The sequence below is a fragment of the Pelodiscus sinensis genome, chromosome 10 (assembly GCF_052426305.1).
Source record: "Pelodiscus sinensis isolate ZL-2025 chromosome 10, ASM5242630v1, whole genome shotgun sequence".
Classification (NCBI taxonomy): Eukaryota; Metazoa; Chordata; order Testudines; family Trionychidae; genus Pelodiscus; species Pelodiscus sinensis.
The window spans coordinates 37369315-37384756 of record NC_143061.1 but is presented as its reverse complement, the minus strand read 5'-3'; the positions used below and the strand labels follow the sequence as shown (position 1 = coordinate 37384756).

Sequence of the window (15442 nt, the reverse complement as noted above, 5' to 3'; positions counted from 1 at the left end):
TGCGGCTATGGGGGGGGCCGCCCCTCGGGGCGCAAGTGTCCCTGCCCCTGGCGCCCGGCAGGCGAACGGCCACGCCCCCTGGTGCCCGGCGGGCAAACGGCCACGCCCCCTGGCGCCCAACAACCTCGAAAGGTTGGGGACCACTGCTTTAGACAACATAAGATGGATTCACTTATTTACCTCAGAAGAACTCTGTACATGTTGTTTAACTAGGAACAACATAAAAGTTTTACAATCTTTTCTATTTATTTAGTTATTCAGATTTCCATGTTACTAAAGTCAGAAGAGCAACTTCTCCCGACCTCTCCATGCTCTTGACAAACTGTTCATCTTAAGTTGAACTCCAGCAAGTGACTTTGTTTGCACTTGCGAAGCTGTGTTGGTCCCAAGATTTGTGTGACATTTGGGGGATCACCCAGACCAGTAAGGGGTTCTGTCACCACTTGCTTTGTAACTTAGGGCACCTTACTGTTATGCTGCTATGTCTCAGAGCTTTGATACCAGTAGTCAGCCTGCAAGCATGGTTTCCGGCAGCCTTGGTATCCTTGCAGGGTGATCTCAATAACTTCTGTAATCCAGACTATTCCTAAAACCATCTCCCCAAGTTCTTAACTACAAGAAATTTGGACTTTTCTCCTCTGGTTCACTATCTCAAAAGAAGAAACCTACTTCTCATTATCCATTTTAGCTGGGCAAATGCACTCCACAAAATTTGCACAAATAGAAACTTGCTTAAAGTAAAAATAAAAAGACATATTAGAAAAATCAGAGGTTCACAAGCACCACTCCCCCCAAAACAAAATAAAAGTAAAAGTACAGTTGTTTCTCCCTAAAATCCTGAAATGTACATTTTCATGTTTTTAATTGGTCTGATCTAACTTTAATTTGATCAAGATAAATTAGGGACATTTTGTGAAAATGAGAATAAATAATAGAAACCACCCATTGAAGGAAAAATATAAGTAATGAATTAAACTCGGGATGTTAAAATTAGATTAATCAACTAATTGACTAGTCGATGGAATTTCCATCGACTATTCAATGAGTTGATAAGGGCTCTTCTTCTTCAAAATGTAGCAAGAGCTAGTGGCGTTCCACCTTTGAAATGTACAAGAGCCCTAGCAGGGGATCTTGTGCATTTCAAAGATTGAAACACTGCATGGAGCCTGGGACCAGCGGCTCAGAGTCCCCCCCTGGCCCTGAACTCCATGTGGTGCTTCCACTTTGAAATGTACAAGAGCCCCAGTGGGGACTCTTGTACATTTCAAATGTGGAATGCCACCGCTGCGCCACTGCCCCCTCCCACTGAGCTGCAGCTGGGGGGAACTGGCTTATAAGCCGGCTCCCCCCAGGACCCTTTTCTCTTTCCCCCCACCCTTGCTGCCTCTTTCTGATAGAGACAGCAAGGCGGGGGAAGCAACTTGTTAACTAGTGCAGTTTTTCTCAACCAGTGGTATGAGTACCCTTAGGGGTACTTGAGTGAAGTCTGGGGGGTACGTCAACACAACTGAAATTTGGAGAAAACTGAATTTTTGTTTTAAGTTTTACAGTGCTTTATTATTTTTGTACTTTTTACACCCAAACATTTCATCGCCTGCCTGGATACAATTAAGTTGTTTAAACAAATGTGTTGCAATGGTAGAAAAAATTGTGTGTTTGAAAACTGTAGGTACTGGAGGTACTTATAATCTTTTCTTAAAAGGGGTACTTTATTAAAAAAAAGGTTGAGAAACACTGAACAAGTGTGTCGACTATCCGATAAGCTTTTGATTATCGGATAGTTGACTATCTGATTAGTCGCTTACATGCCTAAATTAAACAGCTGCTAATATCTCTGAATTTTCCGATTGTTTTGCTGTACATTAAGTAGCTAATTAATATGTGATTAGCATGAGGGTGGGTCTGAAGATGAGCAAGGAAGGGATATCATAATCAGATAATTTAATGTGCTTTAAAAATGGCAGAATGTTAAGAACCTTTCAAGATCACAGATGATCTGTGGTGATCTGTGTCAGTTATATAATACAAGAAGTAGGATAAAGCGAATAATGATGCATGAAAATGAGCAAGGTTCTCAACAGATAAGCATACTACTCAGTATGTTAAGAATCAGGCTGTTCTTGCCTAATCCTTTGGAACAGGAGACTGGTTTAGCAATTGAAGCAGAACCCAAATCAGAGCCCAAGTATAGTGGCCAGAGCCCAAAATCAGGAACTGAGTTATCCAGTCCAGGGAGCAAGCCAGAGCCAGGATCTGGGAATGAAGCTCTAAGTGTCAGAGCCAGGGTACTAGACAGGGCAGGGATAGAGTGAGGTGGCAAGATATTCAGCCTTGTAATGATAAAATTCTCCATCTGAGTTAGTATTGTTCCCCATCCAGTGGCAGATCTCGGTATTGCATGATGATCTCTCATTTTCCTTGAAATGTGTTGAATGTAACCGTTATAGTTTGTTGTAGTCATGTTGAACCTTGAGATTAGAGAGAAGAGGTGGGTTGAGCAAATACTTTTATTGGTTCAATTTCAGTTAGTATTACAGACAAGCTTTCCAACTCATGCAGATCTGAAGAAGAGGTCTATGTGAGCTCAAAAGTTTTTCTCTTCTTGAATCAACAGAAGTTGGTCCAATAAAAGATTTTTCATCACTCACATTGTCTCTTAAATATAACCAGACAACTCAGGATGCATCTACACATTACCCTTACCTCAAAATAGCTTATTTTGAAATTTGGCAATGCCTACACAGCGCCAAATTCTGAAATAAAGCGGTATTCCGAAACATCCCTTAACCCTCATGCAATGAGGTTAACAGGGATGTTGGAATAGTGAGCCAGTTATATTTTGATATAATGGGCTTGCTCTTAAGACGCGGGATAGCTATTTTGGGGTACCAGGGGTATCCTGAAATAGCTCTGCAGTGTAGACATAGCCTCATTTAATAGTTTATTATACAAACCCCACAGATACCTTATAACACATTTCATATCTCTTGAGTTTGGATCCAAATACACAGGAGTTATTCTAGAAGAAAATTGGCCTCTTTGTTTATTTAAATTTTGTTGCATGTCAGAGAGTCCTTAAACATCTTTATTGTTTTTAAAGGGGTAGATAGAGGCTGTGTTTAGATTACATCCCTCTTTTGACAGAGGGATGTAAATTAGACACTTTGAAATTGCAAAGGAAGTGAGGATTTAAATAGCCCATGCTTCATTTGCATAATCGCATTGTGTCACTCTTTCGAAAAGCACCATTTCTAAAGTAAAACTGCGATCTAGACTCCTCATTTTTTGAGAAGTACAGGATCTTTTGAAAAAGTCTGCTGTTTTCAAAAGAACCACATCTAGATCACAGTTTTACTTTCGAAATGGCGCTTGTTCGAAAGAGCACCATGACGCATTATGCAAATGGAAGTGCGGGATATTTAAATCCCCACCTCATTTGCAATTTTGAAGTGTCTAATTTATATCCCTCTGTCGAATGAGGGATGTAGTCTAGACACAGCGTAAGAGATTTCCACTTGTCCATAGCCAAAACCTTTACTACATTTCCCTCCTTTTGTATTCTTTTTACATATAAATCTAATATTATGATGTTCATGACTTGTTAAGAATGGAGGTAGGTGATGCTTTAAAACAAAATTATTAATTGGGCACAAATTCCATCAGAAATGAAATCTCTAGAGTACTCATCCATTGTGAAACAAAACTCCATTTCATAGGTATTTTTATAAAGTAATGAGAAAATTTGCTCCAAGAAAATTAATAAGCTGTTCCCTCCTTCTTGCTTAGCTTACATGTTTCTGGTTTTTGTTTTTATTATTTATTTTTTATTGATATTAATGTTTAATGTTCAATATTATTTATTGCCTATTTTTCTGCCCCAAAAGCTTAATTCCAAATTTTGTTATTTTTAACTCCAATGCAACTCTGTTGTGAACTGTAGTAAGATACTTATGTTCAATCACCAGTTCCATATGAATTTTATGAATGGTATTCAGATTCCTCTCCCACTCACGGTGAACTTTTTTGTAAGACACCAATGTTAGTAATTAAGATACAAATTAGTATGAGTGTAACATCTTCATACTTCCTGTGCCTTAGCAAATATTTTTGTGTACATTGATACCGGTACTTTTAAAATAAGAATGCCTTCTAATAACAGCAAGATTGGCATGGCTAGAATTTTCTGCGTTTGGAAGGCAAAATGTCATCACAGGCTATTTTGTTATTCATGTAGGCACTGATTCAGGGGGATCCATCCCTATTCAGAAGAGCTTAGATGTGTATTTAAGGCCTTTGGAGTTGCCATCTGCTTGAAGTGAAGTCTTTGCTGAAATGCTGTCCTGAAGAGGGATGTTTTCCTAAACTGGGGTGTGGGTGTATTTACACAGCCCATGACTATGAGCCTGAGACAACACACTAGTTTTCACACTAAAAGTGGCTGAGTAAATGTTGCTGCTCACGCTGGAGTGTGGTGTCTGAAGCAGAAGGAGAGGAGTGGGCTCAGAGTCTGAGCTCCAGCCCAAGCTGCAGTGTTTACACTCCTACTTCCAGAGCCCCACAAGCATGAGTCTGTTGGGTTGGGCTCTGAGACTCACCACCTCTCGCTGTTTAGACACATCCAAAGAGACCAAATCTTTCAGATTAACAATGTATAAAATAGCTCTACCCAGCCAAAATAAATACATCTCCCAAACCCTCTTTAAAAATTGCATAGCTACTTTTAACTCCATATCTGGTTCTGAAAATACCAGCCACTGCAACCAGCCTGCATTCATGAAAAGCGGTATTGAAACTGAATTGAGGGTATTATTATTTATATGTCTAAGTTTCTTTTACCTAAGGCTGGGGCAGGGAACCTAAGACCTGTGACCTATTTCTCTATTGCTGTGAGGCCCTGGTAATGCTGCTCTGGCAGAGTAAAGGGTATGGTTGCCAAGTGTCTGGTTTTGAACAGTCCAGTATTTGAGCTCTCTGTTCGGGAAACAAATTGAGAAAATATAAAAGAGAAAATATAAATGTCTGGTATTTTCTAAATAAGATGTAATGTAGATTGTGATGTAATGTCAAGTGTGTCCGGTATTTTTGTTGAAACCATCTGGCAACCCTAATAAAGGGGCCTTAAAATAGGTGGAAATGCCACCTCTTGAACTGATGCTGGAATAGTGCTAAAGCTCTTTGGAGTGCTGTGTTCAACTAGTCGTTTTCTCTGTGCATTAGTCTGCCTCATAACCCAGCATGTTCAACAGAGAAAGGGAGTGTAACTTAGCCTTTGTTATTCTGTTCATGTGGTTTACCCCCTCTGGCTACATCTACACTGCAGTTATTTCGGAATAAGCTATTCCGGAATAGTTATTCTGAAATAGTTTATTTCGAAATAGCAGGTCTACACTGCAGAGAAGCCTCACAATTAGTCCAAGGCAGGCTCCCCTAATGTAGAATCCCCAGAGGAATAACTTTGAATGGCTCCAGTGAGGGGCTATTTTGAAATAGCAGAAGTGGAGCATCTACACACGCCTTATTTTGAAATATCTATTTTGGAAGAGGCATTATTCTTCATAGAATGAGGTTTACAGAAGTCGGAATAAGCTGTCCGTTATTTCAAAATTATTTTGAAATAACAGAATTGCTGTATAGATGCTCACATAGTCATTTTGGAATAAAGGCCGATATTCCAAAATAACGTTGCTGTGTAGAGAAACACCTTCTGCGTCCTGGTCATGGGTTAGTTATGCGAACTTGCCATTAATCTGTTCTGAAATTTTTCAGTCAAAAGTTACAGTCAAACCACTGTGGAGAATAAACTGTGTGACCTGAGGCAATAAAACATCACTTCTTAAAGCAAACAGCTATTTTATCCTAGCTAACCACCTACGCTGCATTTCACCCTTACTTTATTTCTTTTTGTGGTTTGCATAGAGGTGGAGTGGAGTGGAATGGTTTACCAACAGAGGGTGTGTCTAGACTACTGAGTTTTGTCGACAAAAGTGGACTTTTGTCGACAAAACTATACCTGCATCTACACTACCGCTGAGTTCTGTCGACATAACGTCGACAGAACTCAGCAGTTTTGTCGACGCTGGTAAACCTCATTTTACGAGGCATAACATCTTCTGTCGACAGAGTTCTGTCGAAAGAAGGTGTTATTGCCTGTAGGGTTGCGTCTAGACTACAGGGTTTTGTCGACAAAGCAGCTTGCTTTGTCGACAGAACTGAATGTGTCTAGACGCTCTATGTCGACAGAAGTTTTGTTGACAGTATCTGTCGACAAAACTTCCGTCGACAAAACCCTGTAGTCTAGACGTACCCTGAGACACACAGCAGCAGATCTGCGAGTTGGGACTCTGGAGTTTTTCAGTAGGATCAGAATTCTGGGGCTGGTGGAAGCTCAGCAAATAATAAAGATGCTCTCATGAAATGTGTGTCAGCTGCATTATTAAGACCACATCCTCTGCCCATTAATCTAAGAGCCTTAAATAAGATTGAGCACAAAGGTGCAGATTCTGATACCAATACTCACAGTAAATAGAACCGACCTGTAGTCTCATTTACTTCAGTAGTACTACTCACGGGTTGAGGAACTATTAAGCAAGGGTATATCATAATCTTACACAGAGATGGGCAAATAAATTATTCCAGAGATCCTAATTTTATTTTATCAGAAGGAAAACATAGGGATGGTTCTAAAGCCTTGTTTGTATGCTTTTTTACAGGGTGAAAAAGGGTTCCCTGGTATTCAAGGTCCACCTGGCCAGATAGGTTTCCGTGGCCCTGAGGGACCTCTAGGACCTCAGGGACTCAAGGTAGGTTTCTGACATGCACATGTGTGTGTCTGTGGTGGCTGGGAGGAATTCAGAGTTTACAGTTTTGTTCAAGTGTTGTAAAATGTACTTAGGATCTACAGAAATGGTGCTTGGCTAAATACTGAGAGTATTTGATACAGACACTACACTTTGCTGCTCAATGACTAGCACTAGAGCCTATGGACCAAATTCAGAGAAGAGTGCAAATTAAAGTAAATCCACATAGCTTCAGAACTATGTCTTATTCTGCTCCCCGTCTCCCCCCGCCCGCTTTACTTCTTACATTAAGGCCAGATCTATACTAGACCCAGAAGTTCAGCTTAAGGTGTGCAACACCAGCTATGTAAATAATATAGCTGGAGTTGACATACCTTAAACCGAGCTTGGCTCTGTTTCCATTGTGGGATGTTAATGGTAGCAAATGCATCCGCTGGTTTCCCTTATTCCTCACGAATTGAGGAGTATCAACACTAGGAGGCGCCCCCAGCATTCAATTTAGAGGGTCCTTACTCATTTGCAGTGAATGACCCTCTTCCGTTCTGGTTTGATCAGCTTCATTAACATAAGCAACTTCTTCCTTGTATAAACCCCTGCTTCTGTAACTTCCACTCTAATTCATCTGATGAAGTGATTTTTTCCCACAAAAGTGTATGCTCTACTAAATCTGTTAGTCTCTAAAGTGCCACAGGATTCCTTGTTGTTTTTGCAGATACAGACTAACACAACTGCCACTCTGACTCTTTACACATAGAGGCATTCTTTCTATGACACAATGATTTTCATAACAACTTCACAATATTAATCAGATTTCATAAGATGTATGGACACATTTCCTGCATTGCCATAATAGCATCTAACTTTCATTCCCTTATACATTGCCTCTACAAATTTTATGCTTTCAATGTAGTATTGGCCTTATTGCAGTCCATCATTTAACCAGAATGTATTATATGTAATTTTAATTTTATTAGCAATGGAATAGAGCAATGTGTGTGTTAAGACTGTCCATTGACAACAGATGCAAGAACAGATTATGATTGGAGGGTTGCTTAATCATTTGCTCTCTAAGAACTGTGGCTAAAATAATTAGAAATGGATAAAATCAAACTGGTGCTGCAACAAATAGTAAAAAGAAAAGAGGCAGAAGGAAGCTTCTTCAGTGATCTCTTCTCACTGATTCATAAGAATTGTCAAGGTGCATAGAGATTTGCACTGTGTCCTGGAAGAGCAGAAAGGATAAATATTTGCAATTATTTAATTAGTTTATTACAAATTCATTTTTTTCAAATTTGTCTTGGTCAAAGAGTTATGTTATCAGTAAATCACTTCCTCAAACAACAAATTACTGGTATGTAAATGAATGCTGCTTGTAACAGCATTTTGTTTGGCTGATGCTTCGATATTTGGTATAAATCCATGCTGTGTTTACAGTAATGTTGCAGATTTGTTAGCTAGTAGTTCTCTCAGGTCATGTCTACAATAGGAAACTATTTTGAAATTACTAAATTCGACTTAAGAGCTCCCGATCTAACAAATTTAAACAAGCATGTCCTCACTACAGGGAAGCATCAAAATTAGTTTGAGGTGGGCTCCATTAATGTGGATGTGCTACTTGGACTTAGAACCCCTGGAAACACTCTAGGGAGCTGCGGAAGACCTCCTGGAGGCCAATAAGTTTGAATTAGCAGCACCGGAGTGTCCACACTGATGTTATTTCGAAATTACTATTTCGGAATTAGCATTACTCCTCGTCAAAAGCAGGAGTGCAGAGTTTGAATTCCATGGCTCATTATTTCGAAATAATAGGCTTGGTAATATGGATGCATAGCTTAGAAATTCAAACTTGCTGGGGGGAAGTTATTTAGTTATTTCGGAATAAGATCCTAGTGTAGACCAGGGCCTAGTGACCACATCCCCAAATAGCACTGTTTTTTGTTGGGGTTTTTGTGCCTGTAATGGGATAAATACCTTCTCAATAACAGACGACACACTTGAGGCTGGGATTTGTGCCCACTAATGTGAATTTTTGTTCATTTTAATTACTGTAATGTACAGCTATGAACAATATAAACACACAAAATAAATGAGTTATATGTTCTGATGTTGGCATTACAAATTGCACCGAGATTTAATACATGTTGTTTTCTGTTTGTTTAGGGTTCTACAGGGCTACCAGGTTTAGTTGGCCAAAAAGGTGAAAGGGTAAGTATGTATTTAAGCAAACTTTTAGAGTAGTAGGTATCCTGTTTATTATTAAAGTGATTTAATACCAGCTTTTTCTACAACATTTAATACAACTATCACATTATGTTACTATACTTCGAAAGATGTGGCACAGAATTCACTTTTTTTTTTAAGAACTGTAGCTGCTATTTTTTAATTTGCTATGTTGCGTATCTGAGATGCATGCATGTGTTTATGAAGCATTAGCCTGTGTTACAGAGGAGTCAGCCTAGAAGATCATAGTGGTCCCTTCTGGCCTTAAAATCTATTAATCTTTTGTGTATCAGTTTGCAGTCATATGTGACATGCCACTTAAATAAGTGTAGTAGTCAAATGAAAAGCCCCTGGTAGGTTATCTCCTGTTGATGCTTATTGTTCTTACAAATGGCGTAACAAAATTTATTGTGTGAACTTTTTTGTATTAATTCTTTCTCTGTTTCTTTTTTGTATCATTAGGGATTGCCAGGATTACCTGGTTTTTCAGGTCTCCCAGGTCTTCCAGTAAGTAAAATTAAACTAGATAAACCGAGTCCTCCACTTATGCAGCATCTCAGTATTCCCCAACATAAAGTCAGCACTGTCTCTGTCAGTTAACCCTAGAGGTAACAATCTCAGTATTGCTATTTTTTCTTCACCATAATAATTTAAGAATTGTAATTCAGCCAGCCTAGTGAAATACTTTATCCACATAAATAATTTCAGTACAGTTACAAGGGAATATGCATGTTCAATAACAAGGCTGTCAATTGTGAATTTATATTTAGGGTGAGCAAGGATATATTGGTCCATCTGGACGTCCAGGTATTCCAGGATGCAATGGCACAAAGGTAGGAAACAAGTAGAACATGGTGACAATGGGCATTACTCGGAGTTGGCTTTAAAATCTGTGCCCAGAAGTAACCTCAAACATTTTCTCGAATTCATGGCAACATTCTTTTGTTGCAGTTTGTAACCTCATTGATTTTTTGGCGAGAAATTATGTTCACAAGAATAGTAATGGAAAGTGGAAGTGTTGCAAGTACTTGTGTGACAATTTTTTCTTTGTCTTCCATGTTGTTTTTCCCTACCCTGAAATTCTGTTTTACCTATTAACCTTTGGACCTCTATTCTTAGTGTGAGTTTGAGTCCTGGACTACAGCCTGAGCAAATGTAAAGCCTTTAGTTCAAGCTTTCATTTTCTTTGACCTTCTGCTACACTTTCAGCAAGCCTTACAGTCAGGGCCGGCTTTAAGAAGTGTGGGGCCCACTTTGAACAGTTTCGATGGGGCCCCGGCAGCCAGGATTTTTTGTTGAGCCAAAAAAAAAAAAAAAAACCCCACCACACACAAAAAAAGAGCCACAGCCCCTTTAAATCCAGGGAAGCTTCCGCGCTCCTTCTCCGGAGCCAACACCCCCTCCCGCAGCGCGCCTGGCACACCACAGAGCTGTGGGAGGAGAGCAGCCAGCATGGGGCCCTTTTCGGTCGAATCGGCCTAAAGCCGGTCCTGCTTCCAGTAAAGGAAACTGTGTATTCTGTAATAATCTAGAAGTACAGGGAAAAACCTGCTAATCAAATAATGAAAATATGATGCAGCAGCTCTTGTAACTATTACAATTGTAACTGTTACGATGTTTGTTACTCTCAGGGTGACCAAGGATTTCCAGGGCCTCCAGGGCCAGTAGGTACTCCAGGAATACCAGTAAGTAATAACATTAATCATAATGTACATTTCTGCCATATAAATCCCTTCATTCCTTAATATCCTTTACAGATGCTAATTAACTAATTAAGCCCCACCATAAACCTGTGAGGTAGAATAATATTTGTTTCTCAACTGGCTGGAAAACTGAAGGAAAAGCTTAAGAGAACAATTTCAAGGATGACGTAATTTGGGGTGGAACCCAATTTGAAACACATTGGCTCTGAAGTTTACATGTGATGGACACCTGCAGTACTTACTGTCTTTGGTTGAAGTGTGGGAACTTTCTGCAACTCAGGCCGTGGGTGTCTCAAGATGCTCATTCAAAAACAGAAGGCACCCAATATTAGAAAATACTGTTTAAAAAAATGTAGGCCCCAATCTGCCTAATATAAGGTAAGTCAATGACAGAGAAGAATCCAGACCTATTGCTTTAACCACTAGATCTCGGTTTGCTCTACAGAAATCATATAAAATGTAATCTATAAACAAGGAATAAAAATGGAACACTGTCATTGGCCCAAAATCTGCTTGTAAATATATATATTCTGTTTTAAAAATGTACCCTTGCACCCCTAAAAAAGTCAGCTCCAACAGGATCAAATCAAATTTACAATAATTTTGAAATCCCAGCTGTTAAACTGTGTCACTTTCCAAGGTTGCTCCCTTATGCATTCATAAAAATAAGCCATTTTCTTAAGTATGCCTCTACTACGTGTCTTGATTGTGCCCTTATCATCTATATTAACAGTTGCCTTTTTTAATTATATATTTTTTAATTATTTTACTCTTTTTAGGGTATTGATGGTGTCAAAGGTGATAAGGTCAGTTATTCATGGTATATTATATTGAATATTCGTTGAAAACAAATTTTGAATTGGTATAAACTGTTGGTAAAGGACTGTGATAGCTATCTTCAACCACTGCAACTAGAGAATTTATTTCCCAGAAGAAAAGCAATTCAGCTAATGCCAGAACCTAATATATGCTTTCTACATTCATCTGTTGTTACAATTCAATATTTCTTATTTTCTGTCATTACCGAGTATTGTATGAGTATCTTTTACAAACAAAGGACTAGGTCCTTCTCCCAAAATATTTGTAAATGCCATACCAACACTAAATAAGAGTTCAAATCAAAGTAGTTCAGAACTGATAAGGAAGATCATTGTGGGAAGAGTGCGTTTGAAGAGGAAGATAGCTAACTAAAGGGGCAGGAAGAAAGGAGGCATAAAGATGAGTTACTGTGAAAAGTCAAGTGATGAGTCTAGTTATTATGGGACTATTTCATTTTAACATAGCTGTATGTTGCCCACCACAGGAGTAGCTACAGAAAGAATTTTTGCTTGAGGCAGAATTCCTGCCAAGTGCCCAAGCACTGAGACTGTAGAATGCCTGTACTCAGGCAGGGGGAGGGAGCATAGGTGTGGCAACTGCTTCAGGACTCAGCTATTCAAAAGGGCCTGGGGCTCTCTGCTAGTGTGGCAGTGATGGCAGTGCAGCCCTGAGCCCTGTAAATCACTGCCAGAGTCCTGCATGCCACACTCCAGGCAACACTGAAGCTGCCTAGGGGAAGCCAACCGCTCCTCTGCCCCTTCCAGCCAAAGCTGTGCTGTGAAGCTAGCCTCTACTCCTCTTACCCAGAGGCCTGGCAAGGCTGTTTGGTCCCACTGCCTGTACTACTACACAGCTTTATGAAACACAGTACTCCCTTCTGCACACAGGTCCCAAAGCCATGGCATTTTTTTCCTGCTCTACCTCCTTGAAGGTGTCATGCCTTCCCAAGTTGCTTGGAGATAGCAATCTGTACACTTTACAGCCATGGTGTCCAACCAGTTCCGAAGCAGCAGCCACTATAGTGGGGCAAAGTAGCCACACTCAGCTAGCCAAATAGTCACATGTGGCTAGTGACTGGCATGTTGGACACCACAGCTCTATGGAGTTGAGGCAAATATGCCTGACTGCTGCACAGATTGTCAAAGGAAGCCTGTTGAGCCCTTCACTCTTATGTTCGCTAGTCAAGCAGTTGAACCCAACATGATTCAGAATATTTTGCGTCTGATTTTTCACTACATCATTCTGATTTCAGTGCCATTACACTGGCTGAAAACCAGAGTAACACAGACCCCTTTCCTTTAAGAAGTTCTTACATTTTTTTTAAAAATGTATCAGTGTTGAACAAAGACTTTGATTATGGGCATGATGATGTGTGCTGACCTGACTACATCCTGTTAGAGCAGCCGTCTTACCCTGGTGGGACACAAATAAACAAACAAGAAAGCAAAGATGACTTTTGATGTAAATTATATAAAAAGAAATTAAACAGATTTTGGTCCCCATTTAAATGTTTTCCTCTAGGAATTGTTCCTATGTAGAGAGCAAGTTGTCTTCATTATGTGATACAATTCTTTTTGGGCCAGATTCTTATTTTAATTCATCCAGTGTAAGGCCACAGTTATCCTAGTGAAATCATGTTTAATTCAGATAAAGTCAGAAAAAGGCTGCCGGGAAGGGAGGAAGGCGGGAGGGAGGCGAGCGGGGCGCCGCCCAGAGGGCCCCAGCGCCCCACCACCACCTGGGCCTCCCTAGGGCGAGGGAGGGTAGGCCGGAGGATGCGCGCGGGGTGGGTGAGTCGGTCGGTCTCGCTGCGGTCGCCGTGAGCGAGGAGAGGGCGGCGGGCGGTGAGCGAGCGGGCGGGACTTAGAAAATTTCTATTCCCCCGCGCTGGGGGACGTCTTGGGAGGGGGAGAGTACGTCTGTGTGCGCCGTAAGGTGAGGTAAGCTCGAGTGTAGTATCCGCCCGGGATCCTGTTTGAAGATCGCCTGATTAAGCAACCGCCGTGGGATCGAATCCTTTGCTCCCTGGGACCCGATCAGATCCAGCCCTTTTTAGGGCTTCTGACACCAAAACTCTGCAATTAACAGCCTTATTTCTAGGCCCCTCGGAAACCGCTCCAGAGCCTAAAAGGCTCCAGTTGTGTGCGGTTTCTTTTTTTTAGCCTGGAAGGGATTTAAACCCCTACCGGGGTTTTTCTGCTGGCCGCTCTACAGCTGATCTGCAATCAGCTGTTCAGGCCCCGCCCAGGCACGTCTTTTGAGACTGCCTATTGGCGGAGGCTCTTCTGTTGCCTTAAAGCAACAGCTGCTCTTTCCTTTTTGCTACACTGGATCCTCTGCTATCGGCTGTGGATCTGCTCCGCTGGATCTGGATCTGGATCTGGATCTGGATCTGGACCTTTGCTCCCGTCTGCCTGGTCTGCTGGCCCCCCGCCCCACCCCCCCCCCCCGTCTGCTGCCCCCCCAGCAGACCAGGGAGAAGCCGAGCAAAGCCTCGGGGAGCAAAGCCACTCCGCGTCTCCCTGGTCCGCTGGAGGGAACCCCCAGCGGACCAGGGAGACGCGGAGCGTACTTTCTCGCTGCGGCATTGCTCTGCGTCTCCCTGGTCTCCTGGGGGAGGTTTTTGCAAAGGCAGCATTGGCAAGCCGCCGCTTTTTTTAATTTTTTTTTTTTTTTTTTTAAATCAAGAACGGGAGTGAGGGCTCGGAAGAGCAGAGGCAAGGACAGAAAGACTGCGGGGAGAGGGGGCGGAGCCTGTCTGCAGATGAGCCCGGGGGCTGCCGGGAAGGGAGGAAGGCAGGAGGGAGGGAGGGAGTCGAGCGGGGTGCCGCCCAGAGGGCCCCCGGTGCCCCACCACCACCTGGGCCTCCCTGGGGCGAGGGAGAGTAGGCCGGAGGAGGCGCGCGGGGCGGCTGAGTCGGTCGGTCTCGCTGCGGTCGCCGTGAGCGAGGAGAGGGTGGTGGGCGGTGAGCGAGCGGGCGGGACTTAGAAAATTTCTATTCCCCCGCGCTGGGGGATGTCTTGGGAGGGGGAGAGTACGTCTCTGTGCGCCGTAAGGTGAGGTAAGCTCGAGTGTGGTATCCGCCCGGGATCCTGTTTGAAGATCGCCTGATTAAGCAACCGCCGTGGGATCGAATCCTTTGCTCCCTGGGACCCGATCGGATCCAGCCCTTTTTAGGGCTTCTGACACCAAAACTCTGCAATTAACAGCCTTATTTCTAGGCCCCTCGGAAACCGCTCCAGAGCCTAAAAGGCTCCAGTTGTGTGCGGTTTCTTTTTTTTAGCCTGGAAGGGATTTAAACCCCTACCGCGGTTTTTCTGCCGGCCGCTCTAGTCTGCCGGCCTCTCTGTAGTCTGTCGCAGGTTATGCAAAAATACCAGTAATAGAACTCTTGTAATAAAATCCTGTAAATATATTCTTAAAAGAAAACTTTAGTAAGACCAGGTCTACCTGTAGGTCTAAAATGAAGAAAGTTCATAAAGACCAAGATGTACAGATCATATGTATGTATTATGTAGTATGTATTGAATAATGATTTTTTGGTTGAATTGTCTGTAATGGGCAAGAGCCAGCATTAGGAGATTTCTGATGCTGGATTTTTCTACTACATATTTTACTGTAAGCTTTAGTGCCTTGAGTTATACAAAGAAATTTCATAATATAACAGTTGTTCAGGCTTTTTTTCTTTACTTTATTGTCTAGGGATACCCTGCAACTGGATATGACCCAGGATTTAATGGAAAAGGTGACCCTGGATTACCAGGAATACCTGGATGCAAGGTACTTAAAATAATTTATACAGTGGTGTGTGTGTGTGTGTGTGTGTGTTAAAAAAGTAATGTATTATAGTTCTTAATTCTTACATCAGAAAATGACTTCAGTTCTTAGTGTGATATTCAGTT

The 15442-nt window shown here is 41.7% G+C and overlaps 1 protein-coding gene across 1 annotated transcript in view; it reads left to right on the top strand.

Annotated features, from left to right (window-relative positions):
* COL4A3 (collagen type IV alpha 3 chain) overlaps window positions 1–15442 on the top strand; it is a 131934-nt gene that overhangs the window by 29454 nt on the left and 87038 nt on the right. The window contains exons 3-9 of the mRNA XM_075937590.2: window positions 6711–6800; window positions 8958–9002; window positions 9480–9524; window positions 9788–9850; window positions 10649–10702; window positions 11500–11526; window positions 15243–15320. Of these exons, the coding sequence (XP_075793705.2) occupies window positions 6711–6800; window positions 8958–9002; window positions 9480–9524; window positions 9788–9850; window positions 10649–10702; window positions 11500–11526; window positions 15243–15320 (402 nt within the window). The remainder of the gene's footprint in view (window positions 1–6710; window positions 6801–8957; window positions 9003–9479; window positions 9525–9787; window positions 9851–10648; window positions 10703–11499; window positions 11527–15242; window positions 15321–15442) is intronic.